This window comes from Oryzias melastigma, linkage group LG9 (assembly GCF_002922805.2).
Source record: "Oryzias melastigma strain HK-1 linkage group LG9, ASM292280v2, whole genome shotgun sequence".
Taxonomy (NCBI): domain Eukaryota; kingdom Metazoa; phylum Chordata; class Actinopteri; order Beloniformes; family Adrianichthyidae; genus Oryzias; species Oryzias melastigma.
The window spans coordinates 5,957,085-5,976,055 of record NC_050520.1 but is presented as its reverse complement, the minus strand read 5'-3'; the positions used below and the strand labels follow the sequence as shown (position 1 = coordinate 5,976,055).

Below are 18,971 nucleotides of genomic sequence, written 5' to 3'. Positions count from 1 at the left end.
TTCCAGAAGTGAGTCGACAATGCTTCAATTAAATTCTATGTCCAACCAGCCCTTGTGCTAATCTCCTAATATAAGCCTTTGTGATAAGACAGTTAAACATGCCTTTAATTATGAGCAGCTTTTAACAGGAGATAAGCTTGCAAATCTAAACAAAGCATGTCCTCTTAAAGCTTTCTTCCCTAAATCCTGCCGGTGATCGTCTTTCATCGCCGTCCGTTTCCTCTCAGCAGAAGTTATTGTTGTGCTTCACGTGTGTCATCTGCATTCAGCACTTGCCCTCGGCGCGTCTCGCACGGCAAAACCTCTGCTCAGCAGCGCTCACGAATATTTAATCCACACCGTCTGATCCAATCTGCCACTTGATAGGGATCCAAAGTGTGGCAAAGCAGGGGCGTGTTAAAACAGATGGAGCTCCGTCAAGGAGGCTTTATCGTGCCAAACAAACAACTTCACACAAATATACTTTTGTTCTTTTCAGAAAAGGCTGATGTTTCCAAATTTGTCATAAACATTAGGGGACATACCATGAATTGAAGGCTTGTGTGGTTTGGTTTTTTAGGCTGGAATGGCTGGGGGTGCACCGACAACTCCGAGGCGTACTCCTATAGTTTCCAGCTCCTGTCCACGCTTCTGCTCTGCCTCAGTAACCTGATGTTTGTTCCGCCGGTCGCCATCGCCATCAGGAGCAATTACCTTCTGGAGGCTTCCGTTTACATCTTCACCATGTTTTTCTCCACTGTAAGTGACATTTAGAGGATTTTTGAAACTGCATTCACACTAAAGCGGATTTTTGCCTCAGAGGTATTCAGTTTCAATGTTGAGCCAATGTGCAGACGGATTGGGATGTCCTGCAGCGTATTTGGAGTTCTGAAAGCAGGATTTTTTGGGCAGTGTGGCACAAAGTTTCCCGAGTTCTAATATCTGGACTTTGGCAAAGAATTTGCGTCACGTCAAACAATCATGAACTCAACTTTGTGAGTCCACAACCAACATGGAGGAGAAGCTTGTTATTGTTTGTTCTCCTCACAAACTTTATGATGTTTTACTTATTTGTATCAAGACAATAATTATAATGTTCTCTAATTTTATCCTTATTTTTACTGTTCCTTGTCGGACTAAGGCTACAGTCATATATCCCAAAATGCCACCATGCAGCAACCATAGACAGTAAAAACAGTGGACTTAGCAACCCCTCCCTCCTCGTGTTCCATATAGGAAGTACTTGCTGGTTTCAAAAAGACCAAAGTCCCATTGACTTCCATTGAGAAATAGACAGTTATTTCATAGTCATTTTATTTGATTTTGTCTCAATAACAATTCTTGCTCTGATACCTTCTTCTTAACACGTTTTTTCTAATCCTATTTTTTTAAAGATATTTTTTCTTTATTGCAAGTTATTCAAGTTATAAACTGACAAATCAGATGTCTCAATAAAAGCATGTTGTGCCTGACTCTAACCTCAACACTTGTCCAGTTCATTGTACTACTTGTGTGTAGGTTGCTTTCAGAGAATTCATCAGTTACATTTTTCCCCACCACGCGGTGACCACGGAGCTTTTAAGAAAAAGTTAAAATTTTAGAACGACCAGATGATTGTTCTCTAAAAGTTGACGTCTCGAGATCCCGCGGTGACAGTCATAGATGATACTATAATGAAATATAGCTGGGTGGCTACAGGTCGGCAGCAGCTCTGGACAATATGTAAATGTCCATATCAAGTGTCACTTGGCCACCGGCCACTCGGTATCCTTAGGGTGATTAACAAGTGGACAGTGTTGGGTGCTTTACTTTAGTAACTGCTTGAAATTGTAATTAAATTAATTTATTCACAACTTGTTTTAATAAGGGATTTACCACCTGTTACTTTACTTTTTTTTCCACTTATATACTATTCTGCACGCCTGACTATCGCCATCTAAATTCATGACCACGCCATTGATCTTCAAAAAAAATTGTGCTTCAGCACGAAACCTAGAAGAAAACTCTCAATACCTCTCCATAGCGCGGCAGCAGTTGTATTTGTGACCGTACTATTATGCAGAACAGCAAGTCGTCAAACTGGGTCACAGAGACGGAAGTAGCTCTGAAAAGCAGATGGTGAACCTCTGAATAAACCCTGACATGGAGACGTGATTGCTGATACATTTGTAGAGCTCTTCAAAATAAAAAAACCTGACCTCTCAACATCATTCGATTACATTTTTAAATGAGCGTTGAGCAACTCAAAAAAGAAGCAGCGGATGTGATTTTGATCAATGTGAACACGGCAATGCAGTTCAAAACCAAGCAATAAAGATGGAATATATCTTTAAAAATATATTTTATTTTTTAGAATACTTCCTTTCAAAAGGTCTGCTTCTTTATTTGTGTGTTTTATAGTGAGATTTTATTAGAGAAGTAAATGTCTCTCAATAGTGTTTTTGGTTATTCATTCCCGCTCAATGAAAAAAGTTCTGTAATTTTTTTTTACTCACCTTCTTTTTCCGACAATAAAACCTCAGATAAAGGCGGGGGAATTTGATTTTCTTCATTCAAAACAGAAACTAATTTCCTACAATAAAAGCACTGAGCATAAAGCAGCTTATTTTATTTTTAAAGGTCTAGTTTCACATGTCAAACTGTAATTCTGCTGCAAACATAACCGTGTTCAATGCAAAGAAACAGAATTTCTGTTTAGATTGGGTTGAACTGCATAAGCTTTAATCGTAACCTTTTTATAACATCTTTATTTTCTTCCTCTGCTTTTATTTTGAAATTGTGCCCCTTTAGAAGTCATCCCAGTTGAAGTTGAAATTTCCTCTGTGAGCTGGACTCTTTACGAGGAAGATTGGAAACACTCTATTTTTTTTTCCTCGCATCTAACAATCATTCTCATTTTCAGGAAATTGACTTTAAATTGTTTGAAAATGGCCCCCTCCAAGTTGATAGCTAGCAGCTTCTCTGAGATAATTGTTGATCTCTTTGCTGGTCAAATCGTGTGAACACACACCTGAATGACCCAAATCAGCAAACAGATTTCACAGAGGTCCCCACACTGGCTGATTATTAATTAATCAAGTGTGTTTGATTAACAGCAGCTGCTGCCACTTATCCTAGGTTTTTAGTCGGTGCTTTGTCCAATTTTTCGCGTCTAATCGGTGTAATCCTCCATGGGCTGTTCATCACCTGAAGATGTATTTACCTCGTTTAGGAGTAGGAAGAGCCAGATGATTTATTCCTTTTCATTTGTAATTCTATTGTCCTTGTTCTGTCAGTATCGTAAACCTCTAATGTGAGCTGCTGATAAGCACACGTAAGGAGGTGTGCTGAACATTAGATCCCAATCTCAACGGGTCTTTATCTGATGAAATAAAAGTCAAAATTACGTATTGCTTGTTGTTCGTACATATAAAAGACCTCATAAATAAGCAGAATAAAGATTAGAATGAGTTAACTGCACAACTTAGCAACAATTAGTGATGTGGAAATGTGCTTTTAAAACTCTGCTTTGGATTCGCTTGCATCATTTAGATTGTGGGAATGTTGTGACACAAGTTCAAAACTTGTCATTCATCATTAAAGTTATATAGATGGAAGTAAAAAAGAACACAAACAAATTTTGAGTCAAAACTTTATTATTAAATATTGCTTAACAACGACAACAGCAGAAAGCATTTATGCAGCATATGTGTCCAGAATATTATTTTGTTAGATTTTTGGTAGGGGTATGTACTCACAAGAGCTTGGCGATACGTATTGTATTGCAGTAGACATATGATACTTATCGCGATATGATGATATGTGTTGTGGCATTATATCGTGATATCACGATATGGAGAAAGTGTGTGTGTGTTTGTTGTAGTCTGGGGGCGGAGCTTTCAGCACAGGTTCTTCCTGGAGGGGAGGTTCACATCATGCTGACGTCAGCACGATAGGACTCTCTTGTTTTTGTGGGTATGGGAGGGGCTGCTGTGGAGAGCGGCAGGTTTGGAGAAACAGATCAAAATACCACTTTGGGTTTCTTTATAGAGAGGAATGAACGGCATAGCACACTTAAAACCATTTTTTTTAAAAAGTAGAATTTTCATGGTATGGCCCCTTTAATAACCAGAACAATGAGCTCTGCAAATGTATTTCATATAAAAAGCAATTTCATGGTTCTTTTCTTTAGCAATTTAAGAATTTTTTTTTTCAACACTCGGCATTGTCTGATTTTCACAAGAAAATGTTTTTCAACTTAGGAAAAATACAGACAATATATATATATATATGGGTGCTGTTTATTAAACATTGCTAAATGTGGTCCATGATACATATCCTGATATATCCTAAGACAGTACCAGACAATATTTTACTTTTTCTTAAACTATGAATTAAGAATTTTCTGAATATTAATACATTTTTTGCAATAGTAAAATTGTAAAATACATGTTATTTAATGATAAGAACATTAGACACTGCTACTATATCTCATACACAAGTGGCTTTTACCCAAGCAAATTCATGGTGCTTTTTATTTTTTTTCATAAAATAAAAAATATTGACAACAGAAGTAAGACTGAAGTACACGTTTGCTTTTAAATAATTACTTAAATATTGCCTTGACAATATTCGATACAAGTATCGCCAAATAAAGTATTGCAATATTTCACTGAAGTGATTTTTTTTTTTTTACAACTGCAGTTTTTATACGTCAAAACTACCAACTTGGCACAGATTTTTTTTTTTTTGGTCTTTAGTTGAGTTATAAATGTCTCATTTTATGATGTTATAACAACAACTGCGAGGCTCAAGATGGTTCTCGTGAGATCTTGTTTTGGTGCAGTTGAGAGCTGTTTAAGGAGGCTCAGTGGGCTGTGCTGCCAACTAGTGGTCAGGGGTTTAAATGTAAAAAAAATATATATATATATATAATTAATTAAATATTGCCTTGATAGCATTTTATATCGATGCAAGTATCACCCCCAGCATCACTCCTTTTACCGCCACATAAAGTACCGCCACATGAAGTACTGCCAAATGATGTAACGCCACATAAAGTACCGCCACATAAAGTACCGCCACATGAAGTAGTACCGCCACATGAAGTATCGTGATATTTCAATAAATCGATATTTTCTTACACACCAATTTTAGTGCCAAAAAAGTTACGTGTTTTTTTCATATTTACTAACAATTTTGCTTTATATCTCAATCCCACAGTTCTACCATGCCTGTGACCAGCCGGGCATTGTGGTATTTTGCATCATGGAGTACGACGTCCTGCAGTTTTGTGACTTCCTCGGGTCACTCATGTCCGTTTGGGTCACCGTCATCGCCATGGCACGCCTCAAGTCCATCATCAAACAGGTGCGTTTCTATTCCTATTCTGCACAAAGACGAGACGTCAATTAAAATCCAGTAACTGTCAGGTGTTCCACTAAAGTTTTTATGAGGGAGACGAATACAGAAAAAAATCATTTCAATCTGAGTTGGCCACCTGTTATAATTCTTTTTAGCAAAAAGTTTTTTCTCACTTTTTTATTTGTATCAAAGTTTTTAAAAACATGCTGATCAAAACAGGAGCTTGTTAAAACTACTAAATACTTTTTTGAAGAAAAAAAAATCACTGGAAAAAGTTTTAAAAAATGCTTTAAAAAGGAAATTTAATGAGGAAACTACTTTTTAAACTGTCATCCTCTTTCTTAATTGTTGAAGTTTGTTCTTTTTAAGCATCATTTGGAGCTCGTTTATAAGCATAACTTCAATTAAAGATAAAAACAAACAAAGAAATAATTGGTAGAGCTATTATCAAAAAAAATGAAGAAAATAATTTCAACTATACTGGACATTTTTTAATCTTTGGGTATTTCATAAATCCTACCTCACACAATGTTAATTTAAATTCTTAATAAGGGTCTCCCTTGGTTTTTCCATCCGCTTGTTGTGTTTGTAATTGCATGAAATCCAAACTAAGATGAGCGAGAAATTTCCAAAATAGAGATATTTGCGTTTATAAATGATTGTAATTTGTGTAGCAATTATTAACAGTACAATCAAATACCTCTGAGGTGGAAGCAGTGAAGCGAGGCTCTAAAATAATCTGCGCTTGTTGACATATTGAGGAGGATAAACACTAACAGGTGCACGCTCTCGCTGGGTCACCCTCTGGCTGCGTACCAATATGGAGCAGTCTGAAGAAAAGTGTGTGTAAATTTGTGTAAGTGTAAATGCGTGACCCTGTCCATAAATGAGATGGGGGGAGAAGGCGAGGGAGGGGGGTATGAGCATCTGCTGTCCTCTAGGGTTTTCATTTTTGCTTAGTGCTGCAGTATGCGGTCACTAATCAAATCGCACATGTCAGGACTGGCAAGGGGAAGGAAGTGTTTGTGTGTGTGTGTGGCTATGATAATGTCTGCAGCCATTGGCGCAGTAGAGGGTGAAGACCCCCCTTCTTATTTAGTGTGTGTGTTTTCCACATGTGACTTTTAGACCCACAAAGCCCCAAAATTCCACAGAAATGTCAGCAGAATGTGTTGCAAGGACATTTATGGGAAGGTCTGTTTGCAGAAAAAAAAAAAAAAAACTTCACCTTGTCCGTCTCAACTTGATAAAGGTTAAATTTGAGCTAATATGTAAGCAACTGCAAACAAAAATAAAGTGTTTTATTGTTAATTTGCTGAAAGCTTTTACTACTTATTGCTTATAACCTAAATATTAATTTAATGTTGTTTTTTGGCACCAAAATCTGCTAAATGAAAATGAATTAGCTCTAAATTAGCTCTGAAAAACACAAACTAAAAGAAGAATTTTCTTTAGAAATACTTGTAGAACTCTAAATAAAAGCTCATAGTTAAGTTATAAAACCTATAATAATGGTTGGCCAAAAATAATTAGTTATTTGATTCATCTTAATTCAAAAAGCTCAAAAGGGTTAAAAGTAAAATTAGACCAGAAAAGGAAAAAAAGACCTCCCAACACCCTATTAATGTGTATTATGATCAATTAAAGACTCTTTGCTAAATTAGTTAATATAGACCAAGGTATATTACCCATAGAAAAAAAATGAATGTAAGAGTAAATTCTAAATTTATGAAAGATAACAGGAATAAAATTAAAATTTAGATAAAATTATTAAATGAATATTTAGAAATTAAGACTTAACACTGAACGAAAGTTAAGTAAGGCTTTAACATTTAACGAAAACTGTAAAAAAAGCATTGAAAAAGAGTAAGAGTAATATTTTTAAAAATTATATAGATATATATATAACTAAATGTAAAGAATATTTGGGAAATCCAACATAAAAGGCTAAATCCTCAAAGTGAAAAAGCTCATATTTGTAGGATTGCAAACATGAAGACGAAAGGCTTAATTTTACAGAACTCACATCTAATATAAAATTATCTGTGAAGTAAGTCAATGCACAATTAAATTAAGAAATATTGAACTATATTGCAAAACGCTGTTTCAGATTTATTTAAAAACTCAGTTTAAATGTCCAATTTTTAATAGATTAAGTAAATTATAAGATAACAGTCAGGTTACGTGATCAGCAAAGTCCAAACTGTAGGTAAAATTATATTTTTTTATAAAATACCCTCTTTTTTTATTAGGGATGTCCAGATCAGAATTTGTTGTCCTGATTTGATTCTGTGTCATGTGATTTTAATGTTATAAACTGATCCAGGATAGTCCCTATTTTTTATTTTGTTCACCTTCTTTTATCTTTTAACACTTAAACATAGCACTTCTGTGAATGTTAACTATAAACTATTAAGTATAGGTAATAATTAGTCATGTGGGAAAGAATGGAAACTGTAGGGTTGATTCCTTTGGAACTAAAAGTCTTTTTGATTAATTATGATCCATGTTTACATGAAAAATTCTTAAAAAAAATATAGAAGTAATTTTTCCCCCAAAAAATGTTTTTGTTAAAGTACGACAGTAAGGTAATAATTTGTCATGGAAGAAAATTTGGTGACTGAAGTTTTAGGATCTTCGGAACATTTTTGATTCTCCATTATAAATTAAAAGTAACATTGTTCTTCCATGATCACTGTTATAGCATGAATGCGATGATGGGTTTTTATGTTTCGCTCAAATATTGGTTGTTTTGAGAGATTATGGATTTATTAATTTTATTTTTTTTATCTGCTTCTCCCGGAGTTTGCACTTTGCGGCCGCCTCAGTCCCTTAGGAAAACTAAGTTTCTCCAGTTCAGAATCCTCTAATCGCTTCACTCCTGTGCAGCACTGCAAATCAGCTGTCGCTTTAGAATCTGCTGGAATTACTTTAATTGCATTAACGGTTAAATGGTTACACTGTAAACACAAGTTCTGAAATCTGCTGCAACACTTCCAGTCTTAAACGGCGTATGGTAAATGGCATATGCTTATATAGCACTTTAAAGTCACAGACGCCTTCAGACATTCACACACTCTTGAACTTGGGGTTCAGTCTTTCCCAAGAACACTTTGACACATAGGCGGGTAAGGCGGGAATCAAACCTGCAATTGTCCGATCAGTGGTCAACTGCCCAACCGCTGCACCACGGCCGCCCCACTTCTAGTGTTAAAGCAAATATCAAATTTTATGTCAGTAGATAAAACTTCAGTCTAACTTTTTTCAACTACAAAAGAAAAAAACACTCAATAGTTTTACTTTAATGATGGGAAGCTTTTCTGACACTTTATTTTGAAGATTTCTCTACTTCCGGTGATAGTAGTGCTGGATGTTCAGCTTATTTTAGTTTATAAAGTCAAAATCCAACATTATTCTGCATTTCAGAGGCAAAGAATTACATCATTCCAAATTGCATTTTTACTACACTCTTCTATTTTTATAGAGATCACAAATCAGTGATCTTAGAAAATTAAATATTCATAAACGAACTTTCAGGAGCAAATTGCAAATAACCGAGTACTCGAATACTCGTTACAGTCCTACTGTGATATTCAGACTTCTACTAGGACATTTAATAACAAAATAACAATAAAAATATGATTTCCATCCTGATCAGGAGACAGAATCTGATTTTGATCAAGTCTGAAACCACATGATCGGATCAGGGAATCCCTACTTTTACAAGTTACAGAATCAGCATTGTAGAAATATATTTATAGGTCAGACTAACTGTGACCATGTGATATCTTTCCTGTTCTTTTACTTTATGACTTTGTCTTCAAAATATGTGCTTCAGCTTGGAGGCAAAAAGCTTCTGCTGCAATAAATGTAATTCTGTATTTGTGTTTCATTCTTCTCAACATCTGACTAACAAAGAGCTGAACAAATAAAAGGGTGCAGTGGCATAAACTTTTATTAACCACCTTTATGTTGCATGAAACTCAAGGTTATTAGCACTCTTACCAGCAGCCAATAAGGGAAGTAGATCTTAACAGCATAAAGACCAATAAAATCAGCGCAACGACCTATAAAAGCTTGTGCTACTAAAGGAACACAGGGCTTCAGCATGATTAAATTCTTAATAAGCTCTATGGTCCATTTAATGAATGACTTTGAGATTAGCTTGAAAGGTTGGATGTTCATATTAATTAAATCTTGTGTGGCTTTCGGTGTTTGTCCCTTTGAGACGGCGATGCATTTCGCACATCCATAAGACTTCTTCACCCTGCGCTACACTGTGAGCATGTAAATATGTGTGTCTGATAAAAATAGAGTTGCACCAGGATTTTTATAACCTTGTCTGTCACTGTGACACATAATTCATTATAGGAGGGAACAAAAAAAAAAAGAAAACGAGCCCTGCCTCTGAGCGCTGGTGCATTCATGCCTGTGCAGAATGCAGGCATGTTTGGGTGCCTCTGTGTGATCCGCTAGCGCAGTATGACTGATGACTGTGCCTGCACACAGTCCTCGGGCCGCTTCACGCTGCTCCTTTCCTCCCTACTCGATGCCAATTAGTCCTATTCTTCCGCAGACAGGTTATTTCTCCCCGCTCAGAAATTCCCAGCTCATTCTCACGCGGCTCATCCGACAGCAGACTGCAGACCTCAGACATTCTGAACACACGAAGGTCTCGCCAAAGCATACACAGATTATTGATTCTTTTTTGTTTCCAGCTCGACTTTTCACTCTCTCTGGCTTTGTCTCGCTGAGCACAACATTATAGAAACACTGCAAATACCTAAATTGTGATCTCAGTTTGGATGAAAATTATGCTTTTTTTTTCTCACGATGAAAGACAAGAGCTCAAATTAAAACTGTATTTCTGATTTTTTATGTATTTAAATATTAATAAAAAAATGCTGTTGGATGAATTGCTTATTTGTGATGTTAGAAAATACGCTGGGCGTCATAAGCTCCCTGGTCGACATAGATCTACTTCCAGACAAATAGATCCATGTACGTCTTCGTTTTCCTCGTCTGAGCTGACTTACTACTGTAAGGTAGGATAGCTCTAAAATTGTTAAACTAATCCATGTTTGCTTGGGGTTGTGAGGGGCTGTAAGCTAGCAGGTCAAAGTACAAATAGAAGGATGATGGGAAATGAGTGCAGGATTGCTCTGTGCTAATGATCCCGCCCACAACTCAAAGGGGATTTTCTCATAAACTACAGCTGATCTGCAGAAGTCGTGCCCTAGAAAGTGACAGTTTTTTTTTAATTAAAAAAACAAAAAAAAACGGCATAACTAAAGTTAAAACTGAAACGCTTTTATGGCAGATCAAAAGATGATCAGAGTGGGCCTTTAAATTGTCATTAAAATTAAATTTTATGGTGACAAGGCTTATATTCTTCAAAGTCTGAAGAAATCAAAATAAGGATTGACCACAAAAAGTCATGGAGATTGTCCATAACTCAACGCTAACGTTGTTTAAAGATGTACAATATCTAACATGGAATTCATCATGTTTATAGGTTCTCATGACCACATTTTACATTTTGTCAAAAAAACGTAAAACTAAACTTTAACACTCTTTAACTAATAAAAATTATTCTACACAATGACTGTTTGAATAAAACGAAAAAGAAAGCAATTTGGACGCCATGTTTTTTTTTAACTGCAAACGGGACAAAACCAATTTCCAGAGCTAAAGATCTAATAAATGAAAACCATTTTACAAAGACATTTATTTATTTTTTTGAATAATAAATAAGTCTTTTTACAAAGACTATTTGAATTTATCAATCCACTGATGATAGTGAAAATAATTGAAAACATAATTTAATTGCAATGCATTGTGGTCTTTATTTGAGTGAGCATCAAGACTTTCCAGTTCGATGGATTTTAGAATTGTAGATTTAGAATTGTGAACAACTATATAGTGTACTTAGTAGTGAGTCGTGAAAGAACACAACCTATAACACCAAAATACAGTGTGCTGGAAATTTCCCAGAATTCTTAGCAAAAATGCTGATGCTCATTAGAATGACACAAATGGACCACACTGCATTTGAACGATAAAATAATGCATATAAACATATTTACATCTGGGTTTTCATCATTAGAACAAAGTGGATTCATAGTTAGTCTTCGTAAAATGTTCATACTTATTAGGTTTTTACTTCAGCAAACATGTGAAAAACAATGAGATAACATGTGTCTGAATTGAATTAAAATTCAGTCCTGCACTATATGGTCTTTTGGGGGTAGTGAGGGAATGCGGACATGACATTAGTGAAGTTGTATTGATCATTACTGTGATGGACTGTACACACAAGCAGCCTGAAAAGGCCTCAATTCTAAGTATTCTAAAGCCTTTTCCTCTCAAATGAAAGTTTCTTATCCCTGCATTCTTCATCATTAAGTCGGTTTGAAAACAGCATCTTCCTCACAATGTAATGAAACTTTCATAAATATTGTCATAATAAAGGCAGTTCAGTTGAAATGTTTGGATAACTTTGGGCTCATTTAGGTCTTTTTTCTTAAATATGGGTTGACTACATTCCAATCATCTTTTGATTTGGGGTGTTTCAGACTGGACACATTAAGTGAACCAGAATTATCTTCCCCCGATAATTCGGAACAAAGTTTCAGTCCCAATACGCGCAATAGAACTCTGGACCGGGTTCAGGAACCACTCTCGGGCCCAAATTTCAAGGTGGTCTCGGTTTGTTTTCAGTGGGGCTGAGCTTCGGTTGGCTCTGAGATTCTTCAGTCTGAATATGAAACAACTGAATGTAGCCGGTCATTAGGGGACAAACGTAGAATTATGACGCAACAGCAGCTTACTAAAATTAGGTTGTATGAATGTAGGCTCATAAAAAAAAACTTTTAACGTGATACGCATTACTTCTCGCTTCCTGACAATTTTTATGTCACAAACACTCATTGGCGTACCTCGAAGCCGTAGCGTCCTCAGTAACCTCCTTGCAGCACGCCTCCACTGAACCAAAGTAGCAGTAAAAAGTATTGAATCTGATCTTGATACAGACGTTCAAAAGTGAAATTAAATTTTTAAGTAAGTGAAAAATTATGACAAAGATTTACAAAGTGCAACACATTCTCATCACAAAGTCGGCACATATTGACGTTTACTTAGGGCTCATTCCGTGTCACTTTTTGACGTTTTGGGTGTCTCCAACTCGTTTTTTTGGTGTTCTGGCTGTTTGTAAAATCAATCGTCCACAACCCTTAGGATACGGCGCCGAAAGCAGTACCGGATGTCCACAAGTCCTCGGGACGCGTCCAGTACCGGTACCCTAACATTTACCCAGTACTGATTTACGTCTGGTACTGCGCCTGGTTGGGCCCAGTACCGTGTGTGGTCAAGTTTGGGTCCGGTACCGGGTTTAAGTACTGGTACGCTATGGTACTGGACTGGTTCTGCCTTGCGGCCTGGAGATTGTAGACCTGCGATTAAATGGGAACAGCCGAGTACATAAGAAAAGGACGAGTTGGGGATGAGAATGGGTTGTTTTGACCCACTCTTATAACTGTTGGCCAATGACTGACGAGATCTTTAGTCACATGGTTTTGTTTACAAGCTTTGGTCCAGAGTAGAAATCTCCGATAGACCCCAGTCTGAATACATCCTAGTTTTCAAAGCGTTCCCAGGGGTCCTTTAATAATAATCTTTCCGTTTTTAATGAAAAACTCATTTCTACAGAGCGGTGGGAGTTTATGACAAATTCACCTCTGAGTGGTGGGCGGGGCCGCAGGCAAGGAGCAACCCCGTCCCCCCTTCCGCTCCCCATTAGACAGCCTAAAGCAAAGAATTTGTGGCCCGCTCAATGTATTTTATTTTGTTTTTGTCACAAATATGCTTTTTTTCTAAATGAAAGTGTATTTTTCCACTCCTGATTTTCAACTGTTTGAATCCAGAAATACCATATATAATCAAAAAAATACCAAAACACAAGTTAAAAAAAAATCAAAGACACAATTTTCTTTAGTTTTCCCACCTAAGCAGGATAACATTTGTCCTTGTAGAACCTTAAATTGCAAATTATGTGAAAATACTTTTATTTTCTGGTTGAATTACATCTCCAGTGTTACAGGTTCCCTATTGACATTTTTGTTAAAAGCTCCAAAGCACCAAACCTTTTTTTTTTTTTTTTTTTGTAAGTTCTGCACACCTGTTCATCATTAATTCATCAAGCGTTGATCATTAGCTGCACCTGCCTCGACTTGCCCTCCTAAATCCTCTGGCTGCTGCATCTTCTCCGGCTCAGTCATTTATTAATAAATGCAGCTGTGATTTTCCAATAGAATAAATAGACTTTGTGCTATCATTTGTTTGAGCTTGTATTTGCTTAATTTGACTGGACTTTAATTGATTTTTTCAGGATGTCTACTCACAATTTGTTTACTGTTATTTTCTTTAACGAAACAATAACACATTTTTAGAAAACTAGTTGACTTGAATGGTTACAAAACCTGTCGTTTTTGCAAAAAAAACGTAGATTTTTCCAGACTCCAGACTTTAACTTGATGAAAATCTTTCAGCGATTCCTTTTTCCTGACTGTTGCTGCTTGATCACTCAATCCTCTTCATCCTCTGGTGATTCAGTGACACGGTGGGTGTTGATGACAGGCGTGTGGCTCTCGTGCAGGTGCTGTATCTGCTGGGGGCCATGTCGCTGTCGATGGCTTTGCAGCTGGACCGCCACGGTCTCTGGAACCTGCTGGGACCCAGTCTGTTTGCTCTGGGCATCATGGCTGTGGCATGGGTACGTGAAATCCCCTTTTTCCTCATCTGCACAGAAACTCTCTTTTGTTTTATAAATTAAAAATTATTTGTATTTGTTATGATTCATTTGGAAAATATGAAATTGGAAGTATTGATCACTGTTGAAGACAGAACAGGGAAGACATAAGAACTGATGAGAAACTTAAGCCTGAGAAAGCTTGTTTTGTTGTTTTTTCTGCCAGTAACCACCAGAACACCAGATAAATGTGTTTAAAACAGTGAGGTTCTGTCTGAAGATGCTGTTTGAGAATGTCTCGCACGGTGAACGGGGATTTGAAAGTTTTCCAGCTCACAGGTATTAGTCATGGGTTGTAGTTCCATTATAACTGCTTGTACTTTCATTGACTCCTTTATCCGTAATGTGTTCTCTCAACTGAGAAGATAAAAATAATAATTCTGACAGGCAAAGTTCTTTAAGTTTAAGGCCTTGGAGAAACATTTGAACAAAGGATTTTTTTTTTTTTTTGCTTTTGTTACTAGAATCGTTTTGAAGTTTTAATGTAAAAGACAATATATTTACAGCTTAAAGACTCTCCGATCAGCTTTTGAGCCATTATAAAAGCGTTTCCAGTGTTTTCTTTTATTATTATTATAATTATGCCGCTTTCAGCCAAAATAAAAAATTCTGTCATTTTCTAGGACACGGTTTCTGCAGTACAGCAGAAATTCACCACTAAAGCTGGTTTGTACTTCCAAGTCTTTTGTAATAGCTTGTCCCACCGCGAGTGCAATCGCGCCATTTAACTTGAATTCATTTCAGCGATTAGAGTTCGCGACTACGGAGGAAACTGTCCAGAAAAGTGTATTTTATTTATTCAACATTTACTAAACAATGGGAGGACATTTGCCCCTTGAGACAAGAGAATCTGGCTACAGAGACAAATACCCAGAGGCCACAAGAAAACCCCAAAAACATTGTTTTAAGCTTTCGACCTTTTTCCCCGTTTTTCTCACTTTTATCGACCATTTTTTTTCTGACTCTCTGTCACAGAGAGAAAAAAAAACACCATTTTGCGGCTCTGATCAGCGAATTCACAGAGAAAAAAACTGCCTTTTGCCGACTTTTTCTCTGGAGGTAATTGGGTGTAGTTATACAAATTTGAACACATGTTAATATTGATTTGAAATAAAACAATTAACGCTCTCTGTCCCATTTGACACTCTTCTTGCACACTTAACTGCTACAGTTACAGTTTATTTGCATTTAAAAGCTAATAGTTCTAAATAGGTTTTAAAATATCATTTTGAAAGTGTTTCCTAAAGTTTAGGAAATGTCCGCTTACGCAACAGGCTACAGTTACGATTTCTGCTTCCGGCTACAGATTGATTCTGGCGTCATCGTACGTGTGATCTCCCTTTAGAGGGTTTCTCTTTAGGCAGATAACAACTAAAAAAACGAAAATAGACAGAGCATAGTGTAATTTACAAAAAAAGATGCAGTTAAGATGCAAATTATCTATATATAGCGGCACTCGCATACATCCACATTCACACAAACACTCAAATGCAGAACAGCTCTCAACTTTTCCCCCTCAGCACAATGCATTTACTAAACAAATTCAATCAAATCACAGAACACAGACACTGAGATTATTGAAAAAGACGAAACCTTATGAATTAGGTCATGTGATGAAAACAAGTGCAAAAATATTGTAAAAAAGAGCTGAGAGAGGCATATGGAAGGAGAAGGAATCAGGATTTTGGAGGAGGTTCGATCCATGAAGATCTTCACTTCCTCGTCCGAGCTGACATCCGGATCAGAACCATACGGCTGGACATTACTGATATTGCTTAAAGCTTTTATGTAGCAGCGAGGAAGATTTATGCCAGCGAGACACAGAGCTATCATAATCAGACGGGGGAGTCAAGGACGGGGCTACTCACCTTAGCTCAAAAAGCCACGCCCCCTCAGAGGAGATTTTGGAAACAGAGGCTTCAGATAAACATGAAAAATGGCTTTTTAAGACATTTAGGTTGTGAGATTTTGGTTAAAAACTTCATAATTATAATTAAAGCACTACCTGTATTAAAACAATTATTATAGGGGTACTTAAGGGTTATAAATGCTGCCTCAAAATATCCATGCAATATGAACTAACTCACAATTTTGACATTTCCTGAATGAAAATATTTAAAAATTAATTTCTAATATTGCCATAACAACAGGAATTCTGTAAGACTGTATTTCCCACAGTCATAACAAACACACAAAAATGATGAATTTCATGCTAAAGTAGCAGCTTTTGAAGGTAAACCTGGGCTCACGCTTTGATTACACCACATTTAAATATTTATGAGCGGTTCAACAGAGTACAGCTGCTTTCTAACAGTTCTCCAGCGCTGCGCCTCTCAGTTTGAGTGCCACGCGCTTTCGACAAGAAGCCTTTTATTTCAGCTTGTCATGTTCCTGCGCGGCTTGGCATTCTGAATGTTCCCAGACACAATGGAATTAGCTCACTGAAGCGAAGGGCGCAGCGCGTCTGCTGCTGTGGAGGGGCGTCAGCGCCCACAAACATTAAACCAGAAGAGAGGTTCGGAGCCGTCGATGCCAAATATCCCTAATTCTTCAAACTAAATGAGGTTTCTGATTTGAGTGTGAAACAGCCATCCTGATCTGGATTCATTTGCTTTGATAGAAAGCGGCACAAAGGAAATATATTTAATTTAAATAAAAAATATATATAATATCTAAGTAAATCTTATAAGAAAGTAATTGCAGCCACTTTTCTGGAAGAGAATGTCTCATTATATTTGGCATTTAGTGAAACATCCCCTGTCAAATTTGGGATTTTTTATTATTTTTTTTTACTAAAATCTATTTCTATTTGGGTGAAAAGCCGAATATGGATTTTGTTTGTGCTTTGCTCTCAGAGGGAAAGATCGAGCATATTTTCCTTTTAGCAGACATCAAAGTCAGTCCAAAGCCAACAAGACAATAAAAGACAAAATGGATAAAACGGCTCATAATTTTACTATGTATTGGTCTTCCATTTTATAAAATGTTTAAATATTTAGAACATGAAGGAAAATAAACATTTTTGTCTTTTTTTTAATCAATCTAAACATGATTTCCTGCCAAGCATAACAATTTCATGACTAAAGCAAAGTTTCTGTTTAATTGTTTAAACAACTGAAAAAAAATGCAAAATTATATTTTACATAACATGATATATTAAAATAACTCATAGAATACAAGACGACTTATTCAAATAAACTTGTTAAAATCAGTCCAGAATTTACCCACTCTCATTATACTGTACAAACAAAATTCTTTATACTGTATAAAGAAATATATGTTTATATATGACAATTAAAAAAAACATTAATGTTCATTAACGCATTCTGTGTTATATTCATGCACCACTTTTAGTATTATAACTATGAGTTTTTTGTGGAAGTTGATGTTTTAGACATACTTAGTCATATACATACTTATAACATATACAAAAATAATTTATCCCCAATGCAGTCACCCTGCTTAACTCTCAAAAGCACATATGTAAACTGTGTGGATGGTGCCTTCTTTGATTTTCATGATTTTTATGACAATTGTTTATGAATTTATTCACTTTTAAGCTATTTTAATTTGTTTAATTCTTTTATTTTAAGAATTGTAATATTAATTTGAAGTTTAATATGTTCTGCTGTGTTAAAAGATGAATTTCTGTCCATTGAACAAACGAAAAAGTCACAAAAAATACCACTTTATTTCAGTAAAAAAATCTAATACAACTAAGTTTATTGTTGTTTAATTTTATGATAACATTTTTGTGCTTGACTGTTAAAATATTGAAGTTGTGTGGATATAAAAAATGTCAATAATTTGTTAATATTTTGCCAAACCACAGGACATATTTCACTAAACAGTATGAATAGTTAAAAGTTCCTAAAATGAAATGTCACCGCTATCTGAAAAGGTGTTTAAAATGGATTTCTGCTCACATAAACTTGTTTTGTGCCATGGGTCACAGAGCCGTAGATCTCAACAATAAGTCTGGCTCCCTTTGTTTTTAACTCTTTTATTCGATTGTTCTGCTGTATTTCTGTCTCCTTCAGCTGTTTCTGGTGAATTAAACTCAGCTGCTGCTTGTTGTCTTGATTGAACCTCAGTCTCAATAAGAAGCTCAGAGATTCAGGCTCTCAGGTCTTTCTCATGTGTTGGTTTCAATTTGATGAAGTTTATCATTTTCTTTTTTTTTATAGATTTTTTTTAAAGTTTATTTCTGACTATTAGATAAGTTTACATTTCTGTAAACATGCCTTCTGTGTCCTTGACTTTTTTATTATTATTTCTTAAAGAAATGTTAAACCACCAAATTTGAATTAATTTAATATTTTTTCAAGAGAAGCATAAACGATTCATTTTTATATAAAATGATTCATCAAGTGTTTTTTGTTTTTTCTCTTTATTCCATTTTAAACCTCTGATATTTCAGACGGTGAGACTAGAGTGTTTTCTTGAATGAAAAGGTGGACTTTGTCATTTTTGAAGTGGAGAAAGTTGTTCTTGTCGTAAGACTCGCTTCAATTATGAATACTCTCAAAACTAATCTGTGTTCTGGAAAATTATGTTTTATGATAACACATAATTCAGAGAATGGAGGGGAAAAAAACGGCTGCCACACCACACAAGTGACCATCAGTCGTTGACTGTGTCTCAATAAATCCGTCCACACTGGTCATGTGTCGTTTCAGCTTTCCCGCAGTGAGCTTCTCTAAGCTCCATGAAACTTGAGCGCAGGATCGTTTTTACTAAAGTGAAATGGGAAAAACGCATTAAAGCAATTCACCGCTTGAGAGACTATTTATGTTTGTCATGATTTCTGGATAAACTGCTGGAAAACAGCTCCTGTGTGTTG

At 36.0% G+C, this 18,971-nt stretch overlaps 1 protein-coding gene and 1 long non-coding RNA gene across 2 annotated transcripts in view; one reads left to right on the top strand and one right to left on the bottom strand.

Moving 5' to 3' along the window:
• tmem8b (transmembrane protein 8B) overlaps positions 1–18,971 on the top strand; it is a 66,472-nt gene that overhangs the window by 43,329 nt on the left and 4,172 nt on the right. Inside the window, exons 10-12 of the mRNA XM_024276287.2 lie at positions 560–738; positions 5,182–5,328; positions 13,976–14,092. Of these exons, the coding sequence (XP_024132055.1) occupies positions 560–738; positions 5,182–5,328; positions 13,976–14,092 (443 nt within the window). The remainder of the gene's footprint in view (positions 1–559; positions 739–5,181; positions 5,329–13,975; positions 14,093–18,971) is intronic.
• LOC118599144 lies at positions 13,465–18,394 on the bottom strand. The gene is made up of 2 exons (XR_004948437.1): positions 18,055–18,394; positions 13,465–14,118 (listed from the first exon to the last, which is right to left on the bottom strand). It is a non-coding gene; the product is annotated as an uncharacterized LOC118599144 (long non-coding RNA).